Below are 20,218 nucleotides of genomic sequence, written 5' to 3'. Positions count from 1 at the left end.
CGTGGCAGTCAGGGAGAGCGATCCAGGTGTTGTGGGTTGACCTCACGCAGGGGCTCCTGGGAGTTGGAGTCCCTGCGGGTCCGCTCGCAGCCCTGTACTTGCCTGCCAAAGCCCAGAGTCCAGTGTCCAAGATCAGAGCCCCTCTATGCTCAAGGCGCCTCTCTCCACACCGCGAAGCGGGACCCGCGGAGCGGGTCCGGCGAGGAGCTGCGGCAGAAGAAAAACACCACAGGTGCAGGGAACAGCCCACGGCGAAGTCCAGGCAAACAAGGTATCCCACGTCGATCAGGAAGGGGGCTGCTTTCAAGTGCTAGGGCGGGGGCGTGGCAGTCAGGGAGAGCGACCCAGGTGTTGTGGGTTGACCTCACGCAGGGGCTCCTGGGAGTTGGAGTCCCTGCGGGTCCGCTCGCAGCCCTGTACTTGCCTGCCAAAGCCCAGAGTCCGGTGTCCAAGATCAGAGCCCCTCTATGCTCAAGGCGCCTCTCTCCACACCGCGAAGCGGGACCCGCGTAGCGGGTCCGGCGAGGAGCTGCGGCAGAAGAAAAACACCACAGGTGCAGGGAACAGCCCACGGCGAAGTCCAGGCAAACAAGGTATCCCACGTCGATCAGGAAGGGGGCTGCTTTCAAGTGCTAGGGCGGGGGCGTGGCAGTCAGGGAGAGCGACCCAGGTGTTGTGGGTTGACCTCACGCAGGGGCTCCTGGGAGTTGGAGTCCCTGCGGGTCCGCTCGCAGCCCTGTACTTGCCTGCCAAAGCCCAGAGTCCGGTGTCCAAGATCAGAGCCCCTCTATGCTCAAGGCGCCTCTCTCCACACCGCGAAGCGGGACCCGCGGAGCGGGTCCGGCGAGGAGCTGCGGCAGAAGAAAAACACCACAGGTGCAGGGAACAGCCCACGGCGAAGTCCAGGCAAACAAGGTATCCCACGTCGATCAGGAAGGGGGCTGCTTTCAAGTGCTAGGGCGGGGGCGTGGCAGTCAGGGAGAGCGACCCAGGTGTTGTGGGTTGACCTCACGCAGGGGCTCCTAGGAGTTGGAGTCCCTGCGGGTCCGCTCGCAGCCCTGTACTTGCCTGCCAAAGCCCAGAGTCCGGTGTCCAAGATCAGAGCCCCTCTATGCTCAAGGCGCCTCTCTCCACACCGCGAAGCGGGACCCGCGGAGCGGGTCCGGCGAGGAGCTGCGGCAGAAGAAAAACACCACAGGTGCAGGGAACAGCCCACGGCGAAGTCCAGGCAAACAAGGTATCCCACGTCGATCAGGAAGGGGGCTGCTTTCAAGTGCTAGGGCGGGGGCGTGGCAGTCAGGGAGAGCGACCCAGGTGTTGTGGGTTGACCTCACGCAGGGGCTCCTGGGAGTTGGAGTCCCTGCGGGTCCGCTCGCAGCCCTGTACTTGCCTGCCAAAGCCCAGAGTCCGGTGTCCAAGATCAGAGCCCCTCTATGCTCAAGGCGCCTCTCTCCACACCGCGAAGTGGGACCCGCGTGGCGGGTCCGGCGAGGAGCTGCGGCAGAAGAAAAACACCACAGGTGCAGGGAACAGCCCACGGCGAAGTCCAGGCAAACAAGGTATCCCACGTCGATCAGGAAGGGGGCTGCTTTCAAGTGCTAGGGCGGGGGCGTGGCAGTCAGGGAGAGCGACCCAGGTGTTGTGGGTTGACCTCACGCAGGGGCTCCTGGGAGTTGGAGTCCCTGCGGGTCCGCTCGCAGCCCTGTACTTGCCTGCCAAAGCCCAGAGTCCGGTGTCCAAGATCAGAGCCCCTCTATGCTCAAGGCGCCTCTCTCCACACCGCGAAGCGGGACCCGCGGAGCGGGTCCGGCGAGGAGCTGCGGCAGAAGAAAAACACCACAGGTGCAGGGAACAGCCCACGGCGAAGTCCAGGCAAACAAGGTATCCCACGTCGATCAGGAAGGGGGCTGCTTTCAAGTGCTAGGGCGGGGGCGTGGCAGTCAGGGAGAGCGACCCAGGTGTTGTGGGTTGACCTCACGCAGGGGCTCCTGGGAGTTGGAGTCCCTGCGGGTCCGCTCGCAGCCCTGTACTTGCCTGCCAAAGCCCAGAGTCCGGTGTCCAAGATCAGAGCCCCTCTATGCTCAAGGCGCCTCTCTCCACACCGCGAAGCGGGACCCGCGGAGCGGGTCCGGCGAGGAGCTGCGGCAGAAGAAAAACACCACAGGTGCAGGGAACAGCCCACGGCGAAGTCCAGGCAAACAAGGTATCCCACGTCGATCAGGAAGGGGGCTGCTTTCAAGTGCTAGGGCGGGGGCGTGGCAGTCAGGGAGAGCGACCCAGGTGTTGTGGGTTGACCTCACGCAGGGGCTCCTGGGAGTTGGAGTCCCTGCGGGTCCGCTCGCAGCCCTGTACTTGCCTGCCAAAGCCCAGAGTCCAGTGTCCAAGATCAGAGCCCCTCTATGCTCAAGGCGCCTCTCTCCACACCGCGAAGCGGGACCCGCGGAGCGGGTCCGGCGAGGAGCTGCGGCAGAAGAAAAACACCACAGGTGCAGGGAACAGCCCACGGCGAAGTCCAGGCAAACAAGGTATCCCACGTCGATCAGGAAGGGGGCTGCTTTCAAGTGCTAGGGCGGGGGCGTGGCAGTCAGGGAGAGCGACCCAGGTGTTGTGGGTTGACCTCACGCAGGGGCTCCTGGGAGTTGGAGTCCCTGCGGGTCCGCTCGCAGCCCTGTACTTGCCTGCCAAAGCCCAGAGTCCGGTGTCCAAGATCAGAGCCCCTCTATGCTCAAGGCGCCTCTCTCCACACCGCGAAGCGGGACCCGCGGAGCGGGTCCGGCGAGGAGCTGCGGCAGAAGAAAAACACCACAGGTGCAGGGAACAGCCCACGGCGAAGTCCAGGCAAACAAGATATCCCACGTCGATCAGGAAGGGGGCTGCTTTCAAGTGCTAGGGCGGGGGCGTGGCAGTCAGGGAGAGCGACCCAGGTGTTGTGGGTTGACCTCACGCAGGGGCTCCTGGGAGTTGGAGTCCCTGCGGGTCCGCTCGCAGCCCTGTACTTGCCTGCCAAAGCCCAGAGTCCGGTGTCCAAGATCAGAGCCCCTCTATGCTCAAGGCGCCTCTCTCCACACCGCGAAGCGGGACCCGCGGAGCGGGTCCGGCGAGGAGCTGCGGCAGAAGAAAAACACCACAGGTGCAGGGAACAGCCCACGGCGAAGTCCAGGCAAACAAGGTATCCCACGTCGATCAGGAAGGGGGCTGCTTTCAAGTGCTAGGGCGGGGGCGTGGCAGTCAGGGAGAGCGACCCAGGTGTTGTGGGTTGACCTCACGCAGGGGATCCTGGGAGTTGGAGTCCCTGCGGGTCCGCTCGCAGCCCTGTACTTGCCTGCCAAAGCCCAGAGTCCAGTGTCCAAGATCAGAGCCCCTCTATGCTCAAGGCGCCTCTCTCCACACCGCGAAGCGGGACCCGCGGAGCGGGTCCGGCGAGGAGCTGCGGCAGAAGAAAAACACCACAGGTGCAGGGAACAGCCCACGGCGAAGTCCAGGCAAACAAGGTATCCCACGTCGATCAGGAAGGGGGCTGCTTTCAAGTGCTAGGGCGGGGGCGTGGCAGTCAGGGAGAGCGACCCAGGTGTTGTGGGTTGACCTCACGCAGGGGCTCCTGGGAGTTGGAGTCCCTGCGGGTCCGCTCGCAGCCCTGTACTTGCCTGCCAAAGCCCAGAGTCCGGTGTCCAAGATCAGAGCCCCTCTATTCTCAAGGCGCCTCTCTCCACACCGCGAAGCGGGACCCGCGGAGCGGGTCCGGCGAGGAGCTGCGGCAGAAGAAAAACACCACAGGTGCAGGGAACTGCCCACGGCGAAGTCCAGGCAAACAAGGTATCCCACGTCGATCAGGAAGGGGGCTGCTTTCAAGTGCTAGGGCGGGGGCGTGGCAGTCAGGGAGAGCGATCCAGGTGTTGTGGGTTGACCTCACGCAGGGGCTCCTGGGAGTTGGAGTCCCTGCGGGTCCGCTCGCAGCCCTGTACTTGCCTGCCAAAGCCCAGAGTCCGGTGTCCAAGATCAGAGCCCCTCTATGCTCAAGGCGCCTCTCTCCACACCGCGAAGCGGGACCCGCGGAGCGGGTCCGGCGAGGAGCTGCGGCAGAAGAAAAACACCACAGGTGCAGGGAACAGCCCACGGCGAAGTCCAGGCAAACAAGGTATCCCACGTCGATCAGGAAGGGGGCTGCTTTCAAGTGCTAGGGCGGGGGCGTGGCAGTCAGGGAGAGCGACCCAGGTGTTGTGGGTTGACCTCACGCAGGGGCTCCTGGGAGTTGGAGTCCCTGCGGGTCCGCTCGCAGCCCTGTACTTGCCTGCCAAAGCCCAGAGTCCGGTGTCCAAGATCAGAGCCCCTCTATGCTCAAGGCGCCTCTCTCCACACCGCGAAGCGGGACCCGCGGAGCGGGTCCGGCGAGGAGCTGCGGCAGAAGAAAAACACCACAGGTGCAGGGAACAGCCCACGGCGAAGTCCAGGCAAACAAGGTATCCCACGTCGATCAGGAAGGGGGCTGCTTTCAAGTGCTAGGGCGGGGGCGTGGCAGACAGGGAGAGCGACCCAGGTGTTGTGGGTTGACCTCACGCAGGGGCTCCTGGGAGTTGGAGTCCCTGCGGGTCCGCTCGCAGCCCTGTACTTGCCTGCCAAAGCCCAGAGTCCGGTGTCCAAGATCAGAGCCCCTCTATGCTCAAGGCGCCTCTCTCCACACCGCGAAGCGGGACCCGCGGAGCGGGTCCGGCGAGGAGCTGCGGCAGAAGAAAAACACCACAGGTGCAGGGAACAGCCCACGGCGAAGTCCAGGCAAACAAGGTATCCCACGTCGATCAGGAAGGGGGCTGCTTTCAAGTGCTAGGGCGGGGGCGTGGCAGTCAGGGAGAGCGACCCAGGTGTTGTGGGTTGACCTCACGCAGGGGCTCCTGGGAGTTGGAGTCCCTGCGGGTCCGCTCGCAGCCCTGTACTTGCCTGCCAAAGCCCAGAGTCCGGTGTCCAAGATCAGAGCCCCTCTATGCTCAAGGCGCCTCTCTCCACACCGCGAAGCGGGACCCGCGGAGCGGGTCCGGCGAGGAGCTGCGGCAGAAGAAAAACACCACAGGTGCAGGGAACAGCCCACGGCGAAGTCCAGGCAAACAAGGTATCCCACGTCGATCAGGAAGGGGGCTGCTTTCAAGCGCTAGGGCGGGGGCGTGGCAGTCAGGGAGAGCGACCCAGGTGTTGTGGGTTGACCTCACGCAGGGGCTCCTGGGAGTTGGAGTCCCTGCGGGTCCGCTCGCAGCCCTGTACTTGCCTGCCAAAGCCCAGAGTCCGGTGTCCAAGATCAGAGCCCCTCTATGCTCAAGGCGCCTCTCTCCACACCGCGAAGCGGGACCCGCGGAGCGGGTCCGGCGAGGAGCTGCGGCAGAAGAAAAACACCACAGGTGCAGGGAACAGCCCACGGCGAAGTCCAGGCAAACAAGGTATCCCACGTCGATCAGGAAGGGGGCTGCTTTCAAGTGCTAGGGCGGGGGCGTGGCAGTCAGGGAGAGCGACCCAGGTGTTGTGGGTTGACCTCACGCAGGGGCTCCTGGGAGTTGGAGTCCCTGCGGGTCCGCTCGCAGCCCTGTACTTGCCTGCCAAAGCCCAGAGTCCGGTGTCCAAGATCAGAGCCCCTCTATGCTCAAGGCGCCTCTCTCCACACCGCGAAGCGGGACCCGCGGAGCGGGTCCGGCGAGGAGCTGCGGCAGAAGAAAAACACCACAGGTGCAGGGAACAGCCCACGGCGAAGTCCAGGCAAACAAGGTATCCCACGTCGATCAGGAAGGGGGCTGCTTTCAAGTGCTAGGGCGGGGGCGTGGCAGTCAGGGAGAGCGACCCAGGTGTTGTGGGTTGACCTCACGCAGGGGCTCCTGGGAGTTGGAGTCCCTGCGGGTCCGCTCGCAGCCCTGTACTTGCCTGCCAAAGCCCAGAGTCCGGTGTCCAAGATCAGAGCCCCTCTATGCTCAAGGCGCCTCTCTCCACACCGCGAAGCGGGACCCGCGGAGCGGGTCCGGCGAGGAGCTGTGGCAGAAGAAAAACACCACAGGTGCAGGGAACAGCCCACGGCGAAGTCCAGGCAAACAAGGTATCCCACGTCGATCAGGAAGGGGGCTGCTTTCAAGTGCTAGGGCGGGGGCGTGGCAGTCAGGGAGAGCGACCCAGGTGTTGTGGGTTGACCTCACGCAGGGGCTCCTGGGAGTTGGAGTCCCTGCGGGTCCGCTCGCAGCCCTGTACTTGCCTGCCAAAGCCCAGAGTCCGGTGTCCAAGATCAGAGCCCCTCTATGCTCAAGGCGCCTCTCTCCACACCGCGAAGCGGGACCCGCGGAGCGGGTCCGGCGAGGAGCTGCGGCAGAAGAAAAACACCACAGGTGCAGGGAACAGCCCACGGCGAAGTCCAGGCAAACAAGGTATCATGACAATCAATACCACCCCAGTTGTGGACTAAGGTCTAGTTAGAAAAATGGAACTAGGAGGCACAGTTATTGTACTGGACTATCATTTGGCCAAATTGTGTTCCCTTGGGCAATCACTTTATGTATTTTTCCCCTGCTCGCAACTGGGAGTATTTAGAATCAATGCAAAGAACAAGTTAGCTACCTTCAATAACAACTTATCTGGTAGAGACTTTTTTATTTTAACTTCTGTTTATTGACATGTTTTCAACTTATTTACTGTGTACAGCATGACATCATGAAATAACGTTGTCTAAGGCACAGTAAGGACCTCTCTTCAGCTTTACAGAGATTTCTGCTGTCTCGTTTATCATGACATCAAGTCCATATGCTTGCTGTGTGCAGGAGATGTCCCCTTGCTTTTACGAAGGGAGGTCATCAAACAGTGCATCGTGAGGATATACAGTGTAGTCATAAAGGTAGCCAATTAATCAAACAGGAGTATGGGGAAAAAGAAGACTAGTAGAGATTTATGGCTTATATGGACGCTGGTGTGCGGAGTCGCACAACGCCCTTTGCCGACGTGCTGGGGTACTGCTGGGGGAATTTCCAGATCCAGTCTGGCACCTGTGGAGGATTCTACGGTAAGGAATCTGCGGCTAGACGTCTCTATCAGATAGCGGCTTAATGAGACTGGTTAAAAAATGGACTTGATATTTTCAGGGGGAAGGAAGAAGACCCAGGTTCATAGTATATTTACCAACATCACCTGTGGTGGTAATGTATAGCCTTTGTAGCAAATAAAGCTGTGCTGCAGTCGCTGGGAACCTATTATGATATGGGTACAATTTTCTTGTTTGTGCCACAGCGCTCCTTCGAACAGGGAACATGCAGCCTACTATGTTGAATGCGCTTCCCACAAGGTAGCAGAGAACTCGTGCTGCCCTGAGGGAAGAACATCCAAATAAAACACAGGGTGACTGCTTCAAAGAAGCTCCATCGAGAATGCTTCAAACTTAAGAACGTGAATTTGCATATTGTGTTGACTTCTACTGAAATGTGAGCTAGTTTTAGTATGTGGCCTCATTTTCATATTTCTGTTTATTCAATAAAAAGTGTTCTGCCAAAAATTAGAACCTTACTGCGTTCCTACAACATCTTAACATGAAATGGTTCTGTGGGACTCTTGTTTGAATTCTGTCGGTTAGGACTTTCTTAAGGTACATGATGTGTTCTTCATAACGTATTCTCTGTTACAACTGGAAAATTGACTTCAACAGGCAATGAGTGAACAAAATAGAATTTCACTTGTAAACATAAGCATTTCACTTGCATTGCTATCTGCTAAATATCAGAGCATCCACAGCGTTCATTTTTCTGTTCTGGATCATGTATAATTCAATCTGAGCTTTTAAACACTTTGGTTTACTTAAGTTGGGGGCAATGCTCACATCCAAGCTTAGATATCCTTGTCAAATGAGTTCTAACAACAACGAAACACACTTCAGAAGCTGCTTTTATTTTCTTTCATGTGGGTTTGGATGGTTTTTTAAAGTAGTACTACTTTACCAGGCTGAGATATGCTTAAGTGTTGTTGGGGAACTCATACCTTTCACTGGACAATGGAGCCAACTCGGTGGTTTTCCATTGTGTTTTTCACACCAATCTCCATTTACAACACAGAATTTCAGAAAACAATTTGGTGCCTCTTTTCCAGCCATTGCCCTCTCTTACTTGAACCCCCAGATTCACAAAAAGCATTGCACCCCAATTTTTTTGGGGAATAATCCACCTTTGAATTCTGGGGTCAATACTGAACAACCTGCAATCAATAAACTCTCAATAAGGCATCATTGTACCTCCGTTAGACCCATTGAGTATGTCTTGTTGTGTCTGTCAACATTCACCCTAGCAACGTTATGGCTTTCCTGACAATATAGCATTCAAGGTAATTATTGTAAAAAATATATAACATTCACTATCACTGAGTGCAAAACTTTACAGCAAGGTCACACTGGAAATAAGTGGCAACCACCCGATAATGCCCACATACTCTGATTTGTCACAAGCGTAAAAAAGGTAACTTAGGTGAGTGCCCGCTTCTGTTCTGGCCAATAACAAAGAAAAACATTTGCTCCTTAGTCCGGGGCCTCGAGAGGATTAAGGGCCTTCCCATCTGTGTTATATCCAATTAACCATGAGTGTGAAAGAAGAGGACTTTGCTCAACCAGCAATCACAAAGAAAGATACCGCAATAAGCATTTGCTTACCTTCCTCCAATGACATCGAAAAGATGCTGCCAGCGATCATTGATTTTGCTGAGCTTGTTGTCAATCTCTGTAGATCTCGTCTGGTTACTGGCCATGATAAGTTGGTCTCCCATTTGTTTCAAATGCAGTTTATTTTCACTGAACACATTTATTTCTTCAACGCAGTCCTGACAAAGACATCAATCAATCCCAAATCAAGTTAGATAGTACTCACTTTGCAAATTGATGTAGTTTTTAATATAAATTTGTTGTGGAAGTTGAGAACTAATCATTTTTAACATGTCATGGTTGAACACAAGCTTGTTAAAGGTGGAAGATACAGTGCACCAAGGGAGGGCTTCGACCATTTAGCCATAGACAGCAAAAGAACACATTTCCCACTCAACACCTATCCCAGAACTCCAGGAGACAGATTAACTGCAGGTGGGGGCAGGAAGACTATTATTACATATCATTTACCGACTGGGTTGTAAAGTTCATTGATAGTTCAGTAAAGATGACATTGTAGACAGTCTTTTTTACCCCCTTTTTATGGTTTTACTCTACCACTTAGAGGCATCAGAATAACATTTTGATTTTGCTTACCAAGAGGCAGCTGTAATTCACTTCACTCATATAGGTCTAGTACTTTGTATTTCTCACTCATACCACTATCTTCACTAGGATTCATAAGCACTGTGTCAACAAAACACCTCAAGAGATCCTCTCTATAGAAGAGAGCTGTAGCCCACACCATTTGTCCTGCTGTGAGGAGGGACCCCATGGTGAAGCATGCCACTTTAGGGTGGTTGAGGGTTCTCGACCTAAATAAAAAATATTTTTCTTGAATACAGGCATACACCTTATCACTCTACCATGCGTACCGCATTGTGTTTTGTTTGAAGTTAGAGAGTGGCAAGCATTTGGTTTGGTCACTTGCTCCATAGAGACCCTTCTGCTGTGTAGTGCTCTTCAGAATATTCTCACACATTCGAGTGTTTTGTGAACTAAATTCCAAATTATGTACTTTTGAAAAATGCATTTGGAAAATAATGCATTTAGTTCAATTTTCACATCAAGGTATTCTGGTGTGTTTATCCAAGGTCTTATATAAGTGGTTATCACTTTTTTATTTACTCCTCCACAATGACCTCACTAACATGGCATGAATTTTGGGCAGGCAACAAAAGCCTTCGGTGCTTGAAGAATGTAATTAATTACAGTGGAGGAAATGAATGCATGAGTGCTTACAATAACCTCCACTACAGCTTTGGCTATTGAGAGGGTGCAAAGGAAACACCCATTGGCAATTTAAAGCACCATCTACTCTTAAGTACTAGAGTGTGTTTGAAATATAACGAGTGATAAAAGGAGTGTGCTCGTAGGTCTTGCACCCAATATATATTATGCATGTACCAATCAAAAAATGTCACTTGAGAACCCTACAGACATTATGGTGCCGATTAGGATCCTGGAAAAATGTTCCCCGTACGACTCGTATCCGTTCTTTTTACCATACGAATCGTACAAGTGCCGTACAAACTGCCAAGTACGATTCGCATGGGAAAAACTCCATACGAATCGCATTGGGAATAATTCCCCACACGTCCTCGGGTCGGAAAATGTGTCCGACACGTCCCCGGACGATTTACCGTACAAACGTGAAAAGTGAAGTCTGACCGCGCAACTACGATCCATCCCGTGCGTCCGATGTCACAACCGTATGGAAAAAACACCGTCTGCACCGAACTCCCATAGCAACCATGGAGACATGTGCCCACATACGCACCGAACCACCCCCCCAGCCCCCGTACGTACGAGTCGAACCCCCACCCGTGTTTGTACACCCGTGTACGTACGAGTCGAACCCCCACCCGAGTATGTACACCCGTGTACGTACGAGTCGAACCCCCCGTGTATGTACACCCGTGTACGTACGAGTCAACCCCCCTGTGTATGTACACCCGTGTACGTACGAGTCGAACCCCCCCCTGTATGTACACCCATGTACGTACGAGTCGAACCCCCGTGTATGTACCACCGTGTACGTACGAGTCGAACCCCCACCTGTGTACGTACGGTGCGTAACCCCAGCGCGTAGCGCTGGGGGTACGCACCGTACATACACGGGTACGCACCGTACATACACGGGTGGGGGTTCGACTCTGTACATACATGGGGGGGTTCGACTCGTACGTACACGGGTGTACATACACGGGTGGGGGTTCGACTCGTACGTACACGGGTGTACATACACAGGGGGTTCAACTCGTACGTACACAGGTGTACATACACGGGTGGGGGTTCGACGCGTACTCACGGGGGCTGGGGGGGGGGTACGGCGCGTACCGGGCCCCCTAATCTGGTCGTTTCACGGCGTACTTCGCTTTTCCGGCACTTTTTGGGTGCCGTAAAAATATTGCCGTCCGGACTAATGTCGGTTCGATTCGTACTTCCTGGGTCATGAAACGCTGCCTGAAAGCGTCCCGACGTCACGTCGGAGTATTCCCGGATCACATTCGTATGTATATTTTCGTCGGTCGGTGTTTTGTACGACTCGTACGGAAATGGTGTTTCCGTGCGAATCGTACTTCCATGTTTGTAATGTTTTTGTCCCGGGTACGAGTCGGACGGAGAAAACGCTCCGACCGACGGTTTGTACCCGGTTTTTCCAGGATCCTAATCGGCACCTATATATACACACCACAAATAAAACCACAATCGGAGTTCATTGTTGAATTCAGGGCTTATGATGCAGCAATGTGTTAGGAGTTACTATAATGCCACTTGGTATTAATGATCAATATAGAAAAACAAACACATACCAGATCGCAAATGACTTAACAACAGGTGTGGGTTTCATATAAGGACTCAAGAGATGTAGAAGAGATCACTGTGTAGAAAGAGAACCTCTAACAGGCCAGTGGTAGTCGAACTCCATAGCAGAAAAAAGAAATATAGGAGGTCTTTAAAAAACTCTTTAAAAAATACAATGAAGAGTGGTCTATGCTGCATACAACTTTAGCATCATCAATCTTATATTCTAGACGAAGGCCCAAGAAGTCAAGCAACACCAGCTAGAACTTAATACTGGAAAGCTGGAAAGGCTTTGAAAAGATTTGCCAGAGGGTATTAAATTACTAAACAGTATTGGTAGATACATGCCAAGTAGATAGTATAGTATTCCATTTGATTTTCAAACTAATTTATAGTGAGTATTCAATTTTCTTGGATGTGTATATTTCCAAATAAATGACTATGGTGAATATGCAAAATCATTAACGAATATGGATGAAATGCCTGCGGTGTTATATTCACAGATTTAAATGTGTTAATGTCGATTTATTCGCAATCTTGAATTTCTATTACTGATATGTTTCTAAAGTAGTTATCAAGCAATAATACATTAAAAACATATAGGAAATGGCTTGTCTTGTGAATATACATAAGATGACAGAAGTAATGTGAGCCCATTTGAAAGTGCATTAAATGACAATGATGTAGTTTGATTATCTCATCTGAAAAAACACAAAGTGTCACAAATGTGACATGGTCATCACTTGTGAATATTTATAAAATGGACAGATGATGGTGGTTAGACTACGAACTTTCAAACATCCAGAAAACTGCACAAGTGTGATTAGCTTATCCTGCCTTAACTGGCCTGAAATGGCAAAAGTGTGATGCATTGTGAATAACCATAAAAATGACTGAAGGAATCTAGTAACACCTTTCCATTTTAACACTTGAATTGTGGTTGGTATTTAAATTTGCAGGGATACAATAAATCTAACTCTTGATGGGATACTTCCATTTTTTAAATTAATTAAAATAGTAAGAATTAATTAAATTCTACCATCACTTTGGAATGTCATTAAAATGTTAGGACTGCAATTACACTACCACTTAAAAACCCTTAAAGTGGCAAAAATTGTATTTAAATATCCTGTCTGGACGCTCACAAAACTTCCAAACATGATTTTGCTATCCTCTTTGAACACCTATAAAATGATAGCAAGGCGATATGACTGTTTACTTTTTAAACTACTAAGAGGGCAGAGATGCAATTAGACAGTTCAACTGAACATCTGTAGAACGGCAGGTGTGTTTCGCCATACACTCTGAATGCCCACAAAATGTGTCAGACTGTCCATTTTGGACACCCATAAGGTTTCCTAAATAAGATCTGCCTATCACTTGTGAACAATTATAAAATTGGTATAAATATGTTTACACTCTTATGTATGAACCCCTAAAATGGTACATGGGTTACTGAACCACTCCTTCTGAGCAAGTGAGAAGACCAAAGCATTCATATTTACCTTTTGCAACTTTTCAATCATTTCTTCTATGTTGACATCCGCTGTCTGCGACACTTGGCTTTCCATCTGAGTCAGCCACTCACATAGCTCTTTATTCTTTTCATTGAACACAGTCCAGGCATTGAGTCTATCCTCTAACTCCTGTTTTCGCAAAGACACCTGCAATAAGACCACAATTAACAGGAGCCAGGAAATCTCGACACATGCAATGACTGATCACAAATGTATTTAGAGGATGTATAAATAAAACAGTGAGCAAAGCTTCCAAACAGTGCCAATTTAACACATATTTCATAAATAAGGATGCAAATTTTCACTTCTGGATTATCAAATGTTTTGCATTTTAGTTATCTTATCAAAAATATATCTTGCTAACGATGGTGCTTACAAAATCGGATGCACTTCTAAAAGCAAAAAGCAGTAGCAACCACTACACACATTTTTACAATTATTTTTAAATATAGTTGTTTTTCTCCTAAAAAATCACGAGATAAATGTTTGCCTATTTCTTGGGATTCTTTTTTTTCAGTACCCATCAGCCTCCAGTGATGCCCAGAGACATCATACACCTGACCACCAGAGTGTCAGATCTTCCACTCCCGCTGCATTAAATGTCTAGTAATGCTCTTGGAACACAGATGTGTTAAACCAAACCCTGAACAGTAGTCACTGATTTCATGTGATTTCAAGCTAGTCTTCATCCTTTCTGTGAGATGACTCTGGCCTCCAGTGAGTCAACTGATAGCATGGCAGCACACAACTCATCGACCTGTAGAATTATTTGTATAGGCTTGGTGAGTTTTTCGCCGTTTACTCAGTACAATTAGGGGTAATGTTGGGGCGAATAAGGGCTGCTGCAGGTTTTCTTGACTGCATTTCCAGCAGTGCATTGCAATTTTTGATGAGCCTAGGTTGGTGGTGTGTCTGTGTGCGTATGCCCAACAAGAGCAGGATCAACATCTCTATCTGAGCCTTCTCTCCATTTTCCCTTATTTCTGTGACATTCAATTTCACAAGCCACATGGCCAGCCACTGCACCTGAGCAGCTAAGTAGTACATTTTGATATCCAGGACCCTTATCCCCCAGCTCGTATCAGCCATTGTAGTAGACGCAGAGACACTCTATGTCATAATCTATCCCATATCAATCCCTAAAGAGTACATTTAAGGCTCCAAACCAACTTTGAGGCTTCCAGGTCGGAAGGATTGCATAATAGTAAAGTACGCGCAGGAGCACTGTCATTTTCAATAACGCGATCTGGGCAGTTTGAGTGTACGCCAAAAACCAACACCTCCCGGTAGAGCCCACAATGTACCTCCCAGATTCCCCTATCTAGTTGTCTGTGTCATTACAGTGGAGTTTAACCCACAAGTATTTGAGCATATCTGCCTCCCATCTAATGTCCAACCTCGTCACTGCAATTGGGGCCAGTTGTAATTCAGGGAATATCGATCCCCACCTTTGGCTCAGGCAATAGCCAGGAACCAACACTTTAAAATCTTCCCATTCTATACTCTCCTGCACAGTTGTGTGCTGATTTAGTTGAAAGTATTCCCTGGTCAGAATAGTGGATTATGTTTCCCTGTTCCACACACCGTGTATGCAAGAAGTGAAACTGGACTGTTAGATATATACCTCCCTCAACTCCCGCTCCCCAGGTCAAAGTGACAACAGCCATCCGTCCAATGAACTGTAACAAATAGAAATATAGTCTGGTCTCCCGTGGTTCCTATAGTCAAGAGAGTTCTGAGAGGGGGCTGCTCAGAACTTACATTTCTCTCCTGCCCACCTGTATACCCCCAACATTTACCATACCAAAAGTTTATTGGAGTCAACCAGCTTTGTTGATCCTTCTCCACCATGTCGCCAAGCTCATGCTCCTTTTCGTAATTTCACCTAAGTCCACATCAGTCTGGGTCCCACTTGTTTGTGTCTTCGATCACAGAAAAGTTTTCATAGGTCGCCTGCTTTCCTAGCTGTGAGTAGAGGGCACTGCAAGTCACCCTCTGCACCGTGCCCAGATCAGAGCTCTTCAGAGTCAGCTCTGTTGTGTGACCACTCAAAAGATGATGCTGTGTGTTACGGAGGGAGGTTGCAGCCTCAACCACCCGCTCTTGCTCAGCTTGTCTTCTGGTAAGTCACTTGGCTCTTACGGTATTGCGGTTCCTACAGAGTTGCTGTTTTTGAAGTTGGGTCTATTCCAGTCCATATTTCCATTCCCACCCTCTGCTGTTCCAGCCAATTCCATGGTTACATTTATTGTAAGGCTGGTACTCAAAGTATTCTGCTTTTCAGGTACAACAATGGCTAAGTATTTAAACACTTTCTATAGCCAAAAACATTTGTCTCATGGAGTCTTCAGAACACTTATCTGAGATACTGCCAGTTTTTACCCCATGGATGTGTCAATATTATACCACTAGGTATTTCAAGCTGACATAGAAACTAGTCCTCGGAGACTGCTGTTTGGAGAATGTAGAGGCATGTGCTTTGTTGGTATGCACTCATGGAATCTAAAGTGTGTGCAATATTGGACAATGGATCCAGCCCATACTGGTGTCTATGTTGCGGTAGCAACCAAAATACTGTGGAAAAAGACCAGTTTTAAGGAATTTCTCATTCATTTTGTTGTGTTCTCAGAAATAGTTCAAATGTATTCAAAAGCACATGATGCTTTACCCTACTGGTCATTCTATGATGATTCTTCTGCACAACTTCGTTATAGCATGTCAAAGCAGTTCGGTTTGCTTGCAAATTCCAAGCAGCAACCTACCCTAGGTCTGGCTTCTATTAAGAGTTGCGACCCTTATCTCAGAAAGTATTTTGAAAGGTATGCAATATTGTAAATTTCATTCTTTGGTTCCTCTGGAGCCAGTGTTGGGACTTCAAGATAGGCATGGACGTTACGTGCTTATCTTTCTCCAGATTGAGACACATCATGATATCTAGATTCTGCATTCTTGGAGGTTTCAGACCTGTTTCTAGACTAAGGCAATCTTGAAACTTTCCATCCTTTATCAGGCTAAGTCACATAAATCAGTTCTACCTGGATGACGAATGAGATTAACAGACTCCAGATAGTCCTGTGTGTGTGGCTGTTTCTTTTTTATTCAATATTTATCCTCACCACCTTTGTGTACTACTTGAATTTGTGCTGGTGATGTACTAATGTGCTTTATGTTTTCGAGTTCTCAACTGAAAAGGTTTGTGAGCACTTAAAAACAGAACACACCAAGCCTGGGCGAAAGTTAACTTTATTATGCCCAATTCACCTAATTTCAAGAATGTCGAATTATGCTCGTAAACGCAAACATTTCTAAATTTGACAGAGAGAATGTGTGAATAATATGAGCGGCTGGAACGCGAGAAGCTGTTACTTGTGTTTTTTTGCCCTATGTTTGTTTTTAGGCAAATGGCGTCCTCGGTCAATGCATCTTCTGCTAAAATATAGTGCTAAACGGCGAATTCGCATTTTGCGTAATTACATATAATCTTCCAGAAATTTCACGCAATTCCACGAAAGTAAATTACATTAATTTTGCACACCCCTAGAATAGATCCTCATATCATGAACATATTTTAGTAATCTCCTAAACGGAACCATAATGCAGGAACTTGCATTCAAGCCACCTTTCAGTCCTCTAATCTGACCTCTGCATACTTTCACGGCTTGATGCCGCCACGCGCAGATGGCAGGCCTGGACTGCATCTGTTGCATGATTTCCCATTAAGAGCCTTCCGATACACCCAAAGTACTCAATAATGTGGATGGACGAGAAAGAGAGATTTGGAAATAAATGGCCACTGTGAAAATGCTTTAATGCTCCTCTGAAATAAATTTTTTAAAAAAGACAAATTAACTTATTGCTTTTGTCAGCAGCCACATTTCTGGACTCTCCAGACCCTGGCGTAAGGCCCTGCCTTTTTGTGTTCAGCCTTCTGCCCTGCATGGGCACCTGCTAACAATGGCGGCCTCTAACTGCTAATCCGCTTCAGTGAGCACTGCATAAATGTTTAACTCCTTTGTGTATCTTTCAGTACTACAGGCGCCTTTCTGCCTTTGTCATGTTCGCAACAGCTGTCCTTGGCTCACTGTGCTATTCGCTCCTACCCTAGTAAAAAACATAAAACATATGTACGGAAAGTTATTCGTTTGGTCTCATGATACACATTTTTCAGAAAGACTTCTGAACTTTCTGGTTTACAGCAAACATTGCAAACAACTTACAGTCTTTTCATTTGTGAACACCACTTTGAAACAACAGAATTTACACTACGCAAAAAATAAGTCTAACGTAATTGGTAACATACTTTTGCAAATTTAAGTTGTAGAACTGAAAATGGCAAAGTTAAGTAACTACATTTAGTCAACATAAAATCTCCGATGCAATTCAGCTCTGTGCATAGCGAAGCAGAGAATAACTCCAAGACGATTTTTGATAATGGTTAACAAAAAGAACTTCACAAATTTGTTTTGCAGTCAGATGTTTCCCTCAAGTTAGATGTTTTTTGGATAGCAAGATACTACACAACGGGTTTTGGGAAATTACCCAAGAAATGTATCTACTTTAACATGAGTTGGTTAAAAAATATTTTGACAGCTGGCTCCATGGAACTTGAAACTTTTCACAATTCTTTTTGTTGATTTAAATGCAGCAAACAATAAAAGACACTTGGAACTACACATCCTCACATCATGTATAAATCGTAAAATGACACACTTGTCTATCACAGAAACCAAAAATTCAACAAAAAAAGTTACACGTTAAACATCAAGGCCAAAATATGTAACCCAAGGTGCTCATAACTTTGTATGTTTATGTTCTCGCAAAATGGTCTCTCTAATATGGCACATCTGTTTATTCTCCCATTGCCATTCATGCCCAGCAGGTGGCATGGTGACAGCCAGTGTCTGGCTGTATCCCTTTAAGAAACTAGACATCCTAATCCTTTCAGATTTTTTAATATGCCTGGGAAGCCCCTCCTCCTCCATTATCCCCATTGGCATTACCTTGGAGAAAGTAGTCACTGGTCATGCGTTAGCTCAGCCAAGGTTTTAGCAATAGAGGATCAGTATTTTGGTATTGCTGAGCAGGTCTAGGCTAAGTGATAAAAGTCCCCTTTGTCGGCCTGACAGCTTGGGAATGATGGAGGGCCATCTTGCCAGTCGCCAGGTCCTTTCGGGAGCATGATATATCTTATGCAGGTAATTACATTGTATTAGCATAAGTTTGGGCTGAAATTGCCAATGTTTGTGCCACCATTTTAGTCTCCCTGCAGTCGTCTTTGTCTAGAGGTCCCATATCTGTTTCCTGTACAACTTCAAGGGGTGCTAGTCTATCTTGGTCATTATTAAGCAGGGTACAGTGGATTTGGGAGAATAACGTTCCTCCTTCAATGGAGTTCATCAATATTTAAATTGTAGCTGGATCTTGAAACTTAAATGGGGAACACAGTGGTTCACTGGAGAAGATTGCTTACAATTTTCTGAAAAGCAGCCATCTTGGATTTGTAACTCAGAGTCTGGAGTTACTTTTATTTTAATATCGGTTTACAAATGCAAACACTATGGTTAGCATTGTGTTGTCATGTGATATATGTTGCCTTTGCCAAACATGTCAAATGAGTGCCTCTCATGGTGTCCACAGCAACAAAAACATTTCTAATTGCAGTTTTGACTGAGATAGTCACAGATCCTAGTCCAGTTCTCATGAAATCTAGTAACAGTACGGATCTTGGACCTATCTGTGGCTTTTGACACCCTACTACACACCTTTTACTTTCTTATCTAGTTGAATTTGGCCTCCAAAACCGAGCCTTGGCTTGGATTTCATCCTTTTTCTCATTCAACACTCAGGCAATCTATTTGCCCCTTCCCACCAGTGGTGGCTCCTCTGCTAAGACGGATAAGCGCTGTCCCACTGCCTCGGAGCAGGAAAAGAAAGGAAAAAATAAAATGATAACTAATGTTATCATTTTATTTTTGTCACCGGTTGCGGCAGCTTCCATGAGGGGAGGAGTGGGGCAACCTCTTAAGTGCGCAATTACTGCTTGGTTGTCCCTCTTGTGCTGCCCACACGAGTCAGGCACACTTTCCCCCTTCTCTATGCAGGCTGCATTACAGCCTGCATGGAGAACATGCCCACCCCTACAGCCCCTGACTGAGCACCGTGTCATGTGCATTGCAGCATTGTGATTGGCTGAGGGAGCCCTGGTGCTTCCTGTTTCTCACAGGAAGAAGAAGCAGGAGAGGCGGTGGCCAGGAAGTAAGTGATTTTTTATTTCTCAATAGTGATCCCCCCTCCACTTCCCGCCCCACTGCTGCTGCCAGGCAGCAGCCACGACTGCTTTCAGCCCGACCATCAAAACCTCATCATGTGGAGTACCACAAGCTTCCTCATTGAGCCTCACACTGTTTAACATTTATGCCTCTCCAATGTCCCAAATGATCAATTATTGGGCTTAGTTCACACTGAATGCTAATGGTGGCCAGGCCGTGCTCAGGCTTGACGATAATCTGCAACAGGACCACTCTAATTTTCCGGCTTGTCTTCCATACTGGTTGACAATCAGTTCTCATTAAACTTTGATTCTGACAGTAGGTGATCACTCCTATAACTAATCATCAGCCTGGAGGCATTCGTTTCTAGGACCTGTTCCTAATCCCTCTAAAAAACGGTCCATATTCGGGGAATTACTTTTGATTCAACTCTTCTGAGGCGTAATTTATCACACTGTGGTAGCTCTTCGATGGTGCGACTTTACGAATAGCAATCCCTTTACCTTGATGAACTGCAACACAAAGAGCATGATGGACTAAAATTTCCAGAAAGTTGCAGGAATTAGAAATGAACGAGATGCACTATAGCTCAGAAACAAGCCTTGCACTGAGATTGTTTTCAAAGGACTTCCCCTACATGGTACCAAAGTGCAAACTTTTAATCTGCTCAGAGGTTGTATTGTTGGCTTTTTTTTGCCTTTCAGCTGAATTGAGTGGTGCACCAAATGCCCACGTTGGCGCTAAAATGTTTTTCAGAATTGGCAGAAAAGTAAGGTTATCCGATAACAGAAGATAGTGAACATTTGAGAAGGATACAATTGTAAGATTCCTCAAATACGCTGAAACACAAAGTATCGCAATGCGGACTGTGACTCCTGAAAGGGATACATTGGGAGGTTTGCTTTAACCCGATGTCAGGACCTTGGCATTTGTGAGCTACAAAGAGGCCTGACAGTCTTCAATAACAAAGAGCACTGAAGAGGGGAATGGGA

At 48.9% G+C, this 20,218-nt stretch overlaps 1 protein-coding gene across 1 annotated transcript in view; it reads right to left on the bottom strand.

Moving 5' to 3' along the window:
• The window catches only part of LOC146798869 (nesprin-2-like), a 194,839-nt gene that overhangs the window by 172,464 nt on the left and 2,157 nt on the right, over window positions 1-20,218 (bottom strand). Inside the window, exons 2-3 of the mRNA XM_085626205.1 lie at window positions 12,946-13,104; window positions 8,645-8,811 (exon numbers count right to left, since the gene is read on the bottom strand). Of these exons, the coding sequence (XP_085482331.1) occupies window positions 8,645-8,811; window positions 12,946-13,104 (326 nt within the window). The remainder of the gene's footprint in view (window positions 1-8,644; window positions 8,812-12,945; window positions 13,105-20,218) is intronic.

Source organism: Triturus cristatus, chromosome 9 (genome assembly GCF_964204655.1).
Source record: "Triturus cristatus chromosome 9, aTriCri1.1, whole genome shotgun sequence".
Taxonomy (NCBI): domain Eukaryota; kingdom Metazoa; phylum Chordata; class Amphibia; order Caudata; family Salamandridae; genus Triturus; species Triturus cristatus.
Note: the sequence above shows the minus strand (reverse complement) of the source record. Positions and strands in the feature narration are given on the sequence as shown.